This window comes from Cavia porcellus, unplaced genomic scaffold (genome assembly GCF_034190915.1).
Source record: "Cavia porcellus strain 051 isolate PalLab524CR breed Dunkin Hartley unplaced genomic scaffold, mCavPor4.1 scaffold_6, whole genome shotgun sequence".
Taxonomy (NCBI): domain Eukaryota; kingdom Metazoa; phylum Chordata; class Mammalia; order Rodentia; family Caviidae; genus Cavia; species Cavia porcellus.
In genome coordinates, this window is record NW_026947489.1 from 55,294,229 (window position 1) to 55,306,879 (window position 12,651).

A 12,651-nucleotide genomic window follows, 5' to 3' on the forward strand; every position below is an offset into this window, starting at 1 on the left:
TTTTAAATGCATCAATATGGAAGAATTCCAAATGCACTTGGCCTGAAAAGGCAGCAATATTTGACTGATTACATTACCATACTAACAAAGGCACCGTGACAATTGTAATGAATACATATAATACCTCACATTTTAAAATTGGTAATCAAGTCATGCAAAGGCACCTGGCATCTATGGAAGGGAAAAGCATGCACAGTAAAGAAAAATCTGTCTCCTAAGTCCTTGATTTTGAGACCCCAGTGACTTTTTGGAAAACAGCCACCAGCCCCAGGGAGTTTGCTATTATTACAGGGTCTCAGAACAGCCAGTAGGAGGCTCACGCCTTTGTGGGGCTCGCTTTCTCTTCCTGCCTTCTGTCCCTTTCTGGTGCGTTGCAATGACAGTATCCTTAAATGACACCCAAATAGGTGCCACCCCAGAGCTGGATCTTAGAAGGAGACCTCTGCTGAATGCCACAAAAGTCTGGAAAAATACTACTCTGGTATTTTTCTGGTCCATTGTAGTGAATCATTCTCAAAGAAACTAGTGTCTGATCCAACCTGTTGTCTCACAAATGAGGAAACTGGTGGCTTTGTGACTTGTTAATATCACAGCTGTTCAGTGGCACAGACAAGATGACACCCTGACCCTGCCCTCCTCCCTTATGTGGTAAACGTAGGCGTTACTGTAGTTGGCAAAGTCCCCTGGTAACCCTGGCAAAGAGAAGACAGGAAGTCCTGCATGTGAACCCCGTGTGATCCAAAACGGGGCCTTTAGAGGAGATTGAGTTGAGAGCTGTACTTTGAGCAACGATTGAAAAGACCATAATTTGATGTTGTGAATGGGATTTAGGAAGCAGGCCCTGGTTATAAAGAGAGGGAGTGAGTCATGGGTGTGACTGGAGCAGAGATCTGGTCCCTGGACCCTGTCCCTCTGGGTCCTCCCCTCTCCTCTGCTTCCCAGCCACCACCGGCATTGGGAAGGATGCAGGAAATCTCAGGCCTTTGTCCAGAGCCCCAGAATTCTGCCCCCATCACAGAGTCAGGGCTGCTGCAAAACTCTGTCCCTCAATCTCAGAAGAGGGCACCCAGCCCCTCCTTCAGTCCAACATGGTCCATACCGTCTAGCAATTTCTTCTCTGTTTCATATCCAAAACATAAACAGCCAGATAAAATCCCTTTGAACTCTGCCAATGCAAACTGTGGTTTAAAAATGGAAATTGCAAAATAATACCTGGGCAGACATTAAAGCTTTAACTCCAGTATGTAAGACAGGAGGCCCAGCCTGCATCAGTATGCTTTTAATGGCTTAATGGTAAATGTTGAACTAATGAGTGTCCCCTTAAGGTTGTCCTGGGGCACATGTAATGAGACTCTATTACACCATCTCCTATTGCCTTTTAACTGCCAGCAAAATGACAACCAGCTAAATGTACATCCGAATAGCTCACTCAGACCCCAAAGAAATTACCTTGAAATTATCACACTTGACCGTGGCAAATGTGGCCAGGTCCACTTGGGAGGAGAAGACACCTGTTACTGTAAGTGAAACGCTGGACTCTGTCATTTCTTTGGGCTTTTCAGGTTGAGCTTCTCTTGCCTCATCTGATTTTGTCTTTTGAATGTAAATATGTAAAATGCAGTTGATGCTCCCCATCCCTAATGGACGCGAGCAGGCTAGTTGTGGTCAAGAGACATTGTCACCCCACCACAGGCCACTCTGTCCCCGTAGTCAGGCATAGCTGGTTAAGAAGACCAACCCTACCCTTTGTGACTTTGGATTTTTAAAAACAATACCAAAAGAAGTAAAGAAAATACCTGTTTAATGTGTATTAAATAAAATGCCATACAAAATGTGGTAAAGAGCAGGTGTGCTCTTGTCCTCCTGTTATCTGGTCCCTTCAAACTGAGGGACTGGGGCATCCATTTGCTCAGAAAGTATGAGACCTGCACCCAGAAAGGAGACCAAAGCCACACAGTCAGCAAAACACAGGCTGCAGATATACGAAGTGACTGTGATAAAGGTACCGATCAGGTCTAGGGAGGTCCCAAGGCTGAGAGAGTGGACCCCAAGATGGACAAACTTGGAGGGTGTGGGCTAATTGGGAAGCAAAACTCCTCTCTGTCAGGGTCTCCCAGCTGGTCCTGAAGATTAAGCTGATAAACAGAGAGTAAGAGAAGCAAACATAAGGTTTTTCTGCATTAAAGGGGTGATCAAAATATGTGATGAATGTTTAAAATTTAAAGATTTGTTACAGAAAAGGACACATTGCTATTAGTTCCCGCAAAGCGCTCCCACTTTCCTGCCGCTTTCTGAAGCGGTTCCGGAAGTCGTCTTTCATGCCGCCTTTTTGAGATGTGATCAGAAATATGGTCAGTCCTGCCGAGTACCATCCAGCAGAAAGAAACAGAAACAGGCGCTGTATTTTCCTTAGCAAGAAGCTGAACGTTGTAAAAGCAGTTAGACCGCAGTGCTTATAACAGGTTGGGCACAGTTGTAGACAGTGGCTAAAATGTATAGGGTGGAGCCTAAAAGCCGCTGGAAGCAATTCTAAAGAGGTTTGTTATCAAACTTCGACTTCTCTCAGCCTTGCCGCTCATTTGACTTTGCAATGAAAGAATCAACATTAAAAAATGTCCATTCATTATCACCATAGGAGATTTTTCCCTGAAAATTTTGTATTATTATTTTTCTATAATGAATGTTTATTTCTGTAACCATTTTTAAGTTTTTTAACAAAATAGATTAAATGACAATCTGTTTTGTATTAAGCATTTGTATTGATAATCTATTAAAGTATTTGGGGAGATTGTCCCTGTGAGGTATTGTTGGCCTTTGACAATGGAGGAGATAAAGCAGCAGTTACCCAAGTGTGCCATGAGGTGGCGCCAAAGCAGCCAGCGGATATTTACCAGCGAACACGAATGGCCTTTGCTCCAAAGAACCTTTATCAAATTTTTTCAAATATTTAAGATTCTATGGCTAGAAAAGCTGCCTTGTTAGTGATGCATTTGTCATTAGAGAACATTTTCGAAATGACGGTCAAATATGCGTATGTCTGCTTTAATAGTTTTTCCCCCTCTCTTTGAACTTTTGCTGCAATCCTACATAGGCAAAAAAAAAAAAAAACCTTACAGAACCAGTTCTGCAAGTCAAAATTCTCAAAAATCCAGGAGATGAGATGACTCAAACAGTGCACCCTGCCCGCTCAACGATCTCGGAGTTCCCATTAGGCAGTTTCCCAAGTCAGCTGTACATACTCATAAATAATGAATGATCATCTCCAAAGACACTGCTTCTCAGTGAGGTGGGAGGCTCCTTGGCTCCCTGGCTCCCTGTACGATCTCGCTGACACGCGTCCTGCCTCGGGTCACAGCTGCCCCTCCATCCTTGCCAACGGGAGGTTTTTCTCCTCTTCAGCCCCAGTTGCTAGTGTAGCAGTTTGGGGGTGCCCGTGGGGCCACCTTCAACAAGTGGCTGCTTGTGCTGGCTCCTTTCTCTACATAATCCACGTGGTTCCCACGAGAATGCAGAATAGGGAAGCAAAACCAGTTTTATGACCCACACCTGTCCTTCTGCCACTCCAGCAGGTGTGGAACTCACTGCAGAGGGATGAATGGGGCCAAAGGAGAGGTTTCACACAAGTGAACACAGAAAAATCCAGAAAGCTCTACATAAACGTAACTAGGCTGTGGTTAAAAGCTCAAAATACACAGCAAGAAAGAAGCACAAAAGCTGTATTAAATTGCACCAATGGTGTCTGTGTGTGTGTGTGTGTGTGTGTGTGTGTGTGCGTGCATGCATCTGAAGATCAATATTGCCCTGTACTCATGCAAAAGTGAAGGACATAGTTCAGAGAAAGGCTCCTTAGGAAAGCTCAGTGCTATCAGTGCAGCTCAGAGAACAGCACTAGAGAGATTGGATCAAGCAAATTTCATTCTATTAAAATGAACAAAGATCTTAATTCCACAGGCAGACAGCATATCCACTTAGAGTATCCACCACTGGAGATCAACTCAGAAAGTTTCTTCATTTACCAAGCTCAAATTCTTTTCAAATAGCCACCTTCTATCTTCTCTCCATCCACAAGAAGAAACGGACTTCCATTTTCGCAGGTTGGGTTTCAGAGTCTGGGCTGGTTAAATAAGATATCAGGAAACCAGGGTTCAAAGAGTGATGTCATCTCCCGGTGAAGAGTCTATTCCAGTGTGGGATGATGACATTGTCCTAATCATGTGCCTTATTTTCTCCCTACAGCTAGATCATTATCCTTCAGTGAGTTACCATCTGCCAAGTTCATCAGACACACTCTTCAATTCTCCCAAGTCACTCTTTCTTGGAAAAGTTATAGGTAAGAATTTGGTTCATTAGGTATAAATGTATGTGAGCAATATACCTGGTGTGAGAATTATATTACCTGATGTGAATTTGAATTTTAACATTACCAGAAATTTATCTCACTAGTGTCAGTCACGGGCATGTTCTCCATGAAGAGAAGTTAACACTGTGATTCTGAGTGGTTTTCCAAGAACCATGATCAATCAAACCATCATGTGCTCTTTGGTTTATTAGAGACCTCTAACTAGGAGCAGCATTTAACTTGTTCTTTATGTAAGCATGTCAGTGTGATTTTCTTTTCCTCCTACCCCCAAGGACACCTAGTGGATATTATTTACAAATTATTTGCAACTGTAATAGGAATTAGAATACACTTTCCCTGAGTGTGATTGGACTTACGAGTTGCCTCTGCCCTTCTCTTCCATATAAGAGGTTGGTGCTATCCAGACGAAAATACAGATGTCATAAGTTTAGAAATTTTATGAGCCATGGACATTTCTCTTTACTATGAAAATGGGTACTGTGACCTTTGGATGGGAATTAAGTTGGTGGTGATGTGTGGGCTGTGGAGAAGTCATTCTTTGTATTCAGAGTAGGTAGTGAGGATGTTACACACCCAGTCCATTTTTCCCCCACCCAGTTTGTCAATTCCTGAAGCCATAAATTTTGCAAGAGGTTTTGATATAGCAATTTTAGGTTTATCAGACGGAAAGAAACTGACACTCAAACAAGTGGAGAAAACCAAACTTTTTTACACCAGCAGGTTCAGAGGAGCTGTGTACCCCAAAGCAGGGATCTTTTGTGAGGGAGTGTGGCTTTACAAATATGAGAACAAACCAGAAACAGTAACAGGTCGGGTACAGCTTGTACCTCTGGTACAAGCCCATGTACAGAAGCAAAAGAAACACTGCAGACTGCTGACGTATTTGGAAACATCTGGAAAACAAAACTTCTACAATTTTATTCACAAGACAGTCAAACATGGAGAGGCCCTGCCCACCCTACCTCCCAACTCAAAACCACCTCCCCAAGAATAGGATTCAGGGGTGTTTAGGGATTAAAAAATCAGGGTGGTCAGAGATGTGGGGAAAGATAATTCATTATTTCCCAAAAAATGAGGCATCATCAGTGGTTTGCACGTGCATGATCCATCTCCCTTCCTCCTCATAAGCTGCAGGCTCAGAATGTAGCAGTGTTGGTGTATTTGTGGGTGGAGTCTTGAGACCTTTGGAATCTAAAGGTAGCTTATGGAAGACAGTTTAAGCCAAGACAAGGCTATCTCCAATCAGCTTTAATATATATATATATTATAGATATAAATATACATGGATATATATAGATATGTCACAGAGCCGAACTTCCTTTGGTTTGTAGTTTTTCTTTGTTTTAGTTTATCAGAGATTTGGCAATAATAGAATAGAACAGATGTAGGCAGAGTGTGTTAGACTTGAGTTGAGGCCCATCTCTGTTGATGTTGTGGCTTTAATGCTTTGCTACTTTAACTTCTGAGAGCCAGGATTTTCTCAAAACTGAAGTGAAGAACATAGAGTTCATTTGTCTTGCATTGAGATTGTTTGCCTTTTTTAAATTTTATTTTTTGATCTATATGCAGCAGCAAGATTAGTGCCTGGCATAGAGAAAATGTTCAAAGCAGATTTCTGGAGTAAATGAACTATTCTTTTACCTTTAAGCTGATCACATCTTAGGACTTAACCAACCTAACATATAAGTAATGGAAATAATTGTCATTGTCTGCTGCTTCTGCCAATCAATGATAATGCTATCTACAGTGTGTGTAGGACAGTCTACACCCCTCCCAATACCACCCCAAACCACTGTGCCCTTCTTATGGTTTACATATAACAGATCTCCCAAAGTCTCCTGTGCTGAGAGCTGATTGGCTTTCCCAAAGCGTTCTAATTTCATCAAGTGGAAGAGCTTATTGGTCCTCCTGAGTTCACTAGCTGAATCAACTTTTAGGAGGTGGAACCTGATTGGATAAAGCAGCTCCCTTTGGCTTTGACGTGTTTATTTTGTCTCTGGTTCCTTCATTTCTGCGCTTTCTGTCCCTGTTTACTGGCCATGATGAGATGAGCAGCTTAGCTCTACCGGGCCTTTTCATCAGAATGTTCTGCCCCACCTCTGGTCCACAGCAATGGAACCAGCTGACTGTGGACTAACTTTTCCCACCTTTAAACTTCAGGAAATTCTCGAGTGTTTTGTCATAGTGATGCAATACTAACACAACCCTCATAGTACCGAGAAGGACACCCATGCTGAGAACTGTTAGATTTCTTTTCTTAAAGCAGTCTCACTGTCAACTGTGATGCTAGTGACATCGTGGATGACAAAATTCTGCTTTGGGGCTGTCCTGTGCACTGCAGTATCCTCAGTCCTCACTCACGGATGCAAGTAATTCCCAAGTTATAAGAACCAAAAGGAACTCCAGACATTGCTAGAAATCCCTCCACAAGAGCAAAATCACCACCACTAAGACTCATTGACTTAAAGTCCTCCACTTAGTCCACTCAAAGATGGTGGTTGATAAGTGTAATATGTGACCAGGCTAACTCAGCTTTGCCTAATGGCACTTGCATCTTCCACAGTGACAGAGAAGCAAAAAAGACATCACTGGACCTGCTGAGAATACAATTCTGCCAATACAATCAAAAGAGTCACAGGCAGACCCAAGGAAGGAACTTTGGGTGCTTAGGGAGACCGGTCATTGGCCCTTCAAACTGGTAATCCTTAACTGTTTGATCTTGTAGTAGGAACAGGATCAGCCAGGAGTGTTTTTAAGTTTTCCTTTGAAAGTAACATGCAGTTCAGTGAGAGGCAACCCCATCTGCATTCCCAGCTATGTAAATATTCATCTGACGACTCGGTTTCCACAAGTGCCTAGAGAGAGTAATGCCCTCCAGTCATTGCTTTGCTAGGTCAGCCTCTAAGCAGACACTGATCCCATAAGAGAAAGAGAAGGATGTGGAGCTAAATAAACATGCGGCTTCCCACGGAGCTCCTCACTGAGTACTGCTTGGAAAATGACACATAGGAAGGAAACTCAAAAAAAAGGAAACTAATCAGGGACAAGTTTGAGGTTTATAAAGGAAGAAGATGAGACAATTTAGGCATAAATCTGAGACAGATCACTGTCAAGTGCTGCAGAAGTTTAACATGGATCCTTACATATCCCTAAGCCCTCTGGCAGGGAAGCAAGGTCACCAGTACCAGGAAAGGCTCATAGAGTAAGACTCATGTCCATTCTTGTCACTCACTGCCTGAGTGGCATCCCAGATTTTATGTATCTGCCAGTTTCGTGGGTAAAGATGCAGGTTTAGTAAATTTGCAAATGACAGCCAATTGAGAGGGAGTGTTCAGTATACTGAAGAAACACTTCACAAGTATCTTGACAGGCTAGAAATATAGGATAAAAATAATGAGATGAGAAATTTAATTCTTGTACTTAGACCAAAAAAAAAAAAAAAAAAAAAAAAGGAGAAGAAGAAGATGAAAAATAAGTACCTAAGTAAAATCAGGCAGTTAAATGGAAGTTGGGAAATTCTTGGTGTCCAGAAAAAAAATCTCAAGCGTTGGTCTTATGGAGAGTGTGATATGTGCCAGTGTTATTGTTACTGTATGCAGTGGCTTCCCAGACTGATTCCTAGGTTCTCATGCACAATGAATAAAGAACTCGATGCGGTATATGACAGTAAGGAGACAATGGTGTCGATACACCAGAGTGAGCAGGCTTGCGCTGGTGAAAGGAAAATGGAGCAAGGGCTGAGGGATTAGGGTCTAGAGCACTCCCATGGGGTCATTTAGAGCATGATTGAAATCATGATTGACAGGATGCTCATTCCTGTCACTTGTGTCTATAGTGCATGCCCTTTCCGTAGTTCATTCTGTTATAATTGGATGCATGAAAACCTTTAACGAGCTCCAGGTAAAGAATGGTTGCTATAGCTTATGCAGGAGGATCTGGGATGCACAGGTCCTGGTTTAGGATTTTGAAATTATCTAGGGCAGGCTCAAGGACTCTTTAGATTTCTTACCTCTGCCTCCAGATAGTGCAGTCTGGGACAGGGTAGAAGAGGGTTTGGCCCTTGGAATTACCTAAATTCAGGTGAGTGGAGGGAAGAGGTTCCATAGCCCCAGCTGTATTGTCTACATTATTGTGATGACTGATTCGTAAATGAATATAATATCAAGGTGCATTGAGGGGAGGATGAGCAGAGCAGGGCTATTAATCTGGGAAGACCAGATAGACATAGACCCAGGAAAGAAATGTCAAAAGCCTGGAGGTATTTACGCAGAAAAAGAGATGACTTGAGAGAAGCAGGGAAATCAGTTTCCAGTCCTTGACAATTGCTCCGTGAAGGAAGGACTGGGCTCCGTGGAGGCTGACTGAAGAGGACTGCAGGGGAACGCGAGCCGAGGGTGTGAAGCAGAGCACTCAGCTCCGTGTGAGGGGAAGCTTGCTGAGAGTTGCAGCTACTCTCAAACGAGTGACGTTTATTTTCTGGTAGTAGACCTCACTATGGCGAGTATTCAACAAAAGTGAAATGGAAATTTGTACCTACACTAAGACAAACCAGATTAGATGAAACCTAAATGCCCTGGAAACTTGAAGATTGATGTAAAAGTAAGTTTCTTTTCTGAAATAGTAAGAAATGCAATATTAAAGTAGAAGGAATGGCCAATTCCACTTGAGCTGAGGGGATGATTATATTCGAGCTCCTTGATACCACATGCTGCATGGTGGGTCACAGATATGAATTTAGAAGAATGTCAATGTACACAGCCCATCACATCACTGTAAATTCTTGTTAGAATATGTCTGGAGCTGTGTTCATTTTCATTTTAGAAAGTTGTTTCCAAGCCCACCTTTATTAAGTTTGTTTCAAATTGCTTGGCCATATTGTAACCCATAGGTTAGTAGTTTAAAATCATAACAAAGTAGATCACTTCTATTATAAAATGACATTTATTCCTTTGTAAAAGTTAGAGGCTCTGCTTAAAAAGGAGTACTAATGTAGATTAATTACCGCTCTATTGACTCTTCTGTGTCTCGGGAGGTAAAATTAAAAATGAGTTTATATATACTTGAGTTTAGTATAGTTTGTAGGTCCTATTGCTCCTAGATCCTGATGATTTCCAAAACTGCTTCATTATCTAAAGCAACTTTGATCAGAGATTTATCTATCAGCAGCTATTCTATGATTTCTATGATAATGTAAACTTTAATATAATTCTTTACTACTTTCTATTGAAGAGAAATCTTTATTCCAGAAGTTTTCAGAACTTTCTGGAAGTTTGGTAAAGCCTTACACAGCAGGAAGCAACACATTTATTCATTCATTGGTAAAATGGCATTCTGCAGTAGGTATTACATTGCTGGCTGGATATTCCTGCCCCAAAAGTGATGAACAAATATATATATATATATATATATATATATATATATATATATATCTTCCAAGATGATCATTGTTCTACTTACCTGGGTCCCTCTGTGACCCCAATTAACAGAGAACCCTGTTGACTCATGATGAATATATAGCATGAAGAAAGAAAAAAAAAAAACCTTGTTAAGCCACCAAGACTACAGAACTATTTGTTATGTGGCATAACTTAGTCTTTCTTTACTGATACATATAGATTGTATCTAAGAAAAGACTTTGTCCTATACTTAGGTGTAAGGTTTTATTCTGCCACTCACCACCTGTATGGTTTTGGCAGTTTACTCTCTTGTACATTGTTTTCTTTGTATTTAAGGCGGGAAGAGTTGACTCCCTACCTCACAATACTCAATGAAATAATACATGTTTAACAGATAGCACTGTATCTGAAAAATAAATATCAGTTATTTTATTCCATTGTTATTCAGCAATTATGTATTCATCATAGTAAGGTTTCTGGAAATGTACAATGCCAGAGTATCAGGGTCATTGCATAATTCCCTGGAGTATCAGTAGGGTCCAAGGCAGCCACAGTTTCCACCTTTAGAGAACTTAAATTCTAGCTAGAAAAGGAAACAATGAAAGAACAATTAGGCCCAGAGAGACAAGCACTAGGATAAACAGAAGATGGATGTGTAGTATCCCAGAACAGCCTGGTCCCAGGGTAGAGACTGAAGAAGAGAAGCGTACTTATCCAGAACTGCATGGAGTGTAATTGATTGGGAACTTACTGGCAGAAATGTGGTCATAGGCAGCAGCAAAACCAAGTGTCCTACTGCAGTTTGGGCCAGAAGAGGAGAATGTAGATATTGGTTAAGGCAAAATGACTTCATCCAAGCCAGAAGGCAACTTAAACTTAAGCTAATAGGAGGGAGTTGGGCATATTCCTGGTGACATGGGCTAGTGTAAAACTCCACACACCATTCTAACGGTGTGGTCTGCACATAGCTGGAAAACTGTACAGGAAAAACTGACCAGGGTCATTCTAAGCCAATCATGGCAGTTATGACTCACAATGGCTACCGCCATGTCAAGCTGAATCCATATAGCAGGGTGCTTCGGGAGCAAGTAGAAAGACTTAACTCAGGCCAGGAGTGAGAGAAGGCATTCCAAAGAAGAGCTCTTGGAAGGGGGAAATGAGTGATAAGAAGTTAAAAACCATTTGGTCAAGATATGGGTGAAATCGAGGAGAAGTAAAGGAAGAGGCTTTCAGCAACCAATTGTTGCACAAAAAACCACCCAAATCTTTGAGTCTTGAAACAGTAACGTATTATTTCTCACAATTCTGAGAGCTGGAAGAGTAGTTGCAATGCTTTGCTTGGTTTCAGCTGGATGCAAAGCGCTCAGGATGGCCCCAAAGTGGCCCTGCTCACACAGTCAGCAGTGAGTCAGCACTAAGTATTTTAGCTGGTATTCTCAAGAGTGCACACCCCAGGTTTGGGGCTACCTTCCAGCAAAGAGGCCAGCATCCAAACACCAAGATGGCAGCTGGAGATCTCTATGACCCATCCTCCAGAGTTATACACATCACTTTAGCTGCTGGCTTTTGACCAAAGGAGATGCGCGGAGGAGCATGGCGGGGCGAGGGGATGGTTTTGGCCATCTTTGGAAACACAACCTACTGTGAGGAAAATTTGAGGCACCACAAAGTTCATTCAAACCAGGTTGCAAAAAAACAGCCAATAGGATCAGTGGCAGAGAATCTGGATATGGTCATATGTGCCTGTTATTCCAGCACTCTGGGAGACTGAGGCAGGAAAATCATAAGTCGTAATTCAAGCCCTGCCTGGAAAACTTTCAGACTTAGCAAGATCTTGTCTCAAAAGGAAAGAAGAATGAGAGGCACAGAAAGAGAGAGAGAGAGAGAGAGAGAGAGAGAGAGAGAGAGAGAGACTGGGGATGACTGCAAAAAAGAAAAGGAAGAGGAGGGAGCAGAGATCATGTCAGAGCAGCCTCTATAAGTAGGGCCACAGGTCCCAAATTGTCAAGGACAGTTCCATTAATACCCCCTGCCAGCAGAGAACACACCATCAGCAGTGCTCACTCTCAGTGAAAAATGTGACTGCGTGGACTGAAAAATTATGTGATCGTCTATCTTGTCCTGGATTCTCCCAAGAGGATTCCTTGAGACTTGATTTGGACACAAAAATTTGACCTGGGAGATACCCCCACAAAACACAAGTAGGAGAGCTGAGAAATGAGAGCAGGAGGAAAAGGGGGCACTACGACCTGTCACCACCACAGAGTACAGTCCTGGGGGACGGTGCAGATGGTGCCTCAGCAGGTCTCAGTGGATGCACCAGGAATCCAGGGCACACTTCCACTTCCTTCCCACCCCACACTGGAGGGTGCTGCTTCTCAGGTCACTTTGGACTTGCCCTCTGCTCATCTCTTCGTGTTCCAAGACTTGAGGATCATGCCAAGGACAAAATTCCAGCCCACACTCTTGACAAAGATGAATTCAGGGCACTGACACATCCACAGTGTTTGTAGATTAATTTATACAGCTTATTACTGGTTTTGGGGGGAATGACAGAAAATAGAACAACAGGGGGTTTTTTATCAAGAGAGTAACCTGATCAGATTGGCACCATAGATGACAACACCATCTGGGGAATGGAAAATGTGTACCAGGGAGGGAGAGACTGCAGGAGGCTAGATTAGAGTTGCCATGGTAATACAGGGTTACACACTGTAATGCACAGAACCACATGGAGGTGAAGAGGACTGGTGGTGTCTTTGTTTGTGGTACTCTGGCTCCCTGCATAACAGACTAACAGCTACACATGCATTCTAGTGTAGTTGGACTCCATCTTACAACCCTTTCCACCAGTGTGCTGTCCTTCTGCAATGGAATGTTTGGGCTCCTAAGGGG

General features: G+C 42.5%; 1 protein-coding gene across 1 annotated transcript in view; it reads left to right on the forward strand.

Moving 5' to 3' along the window:
* Positions 1-12,651, forward strand: part of Cntnap2 (contactin associated protein 2) — a 1,917,858-nt gene that overhangs the window by 1,789,247 nt on the left and 115,960 nt on the right. Inside the window, exon 21 of the mRNA XM_063250667.1 lies at positions 4,237-4,330. Coding sequence (XP_063106737.1) covers positions 4,237-4,330 — 94 coding nt within the window. The remainder of the gene's footprint in view (positions 1-4,236; positions 4,331-12,651) is intronic.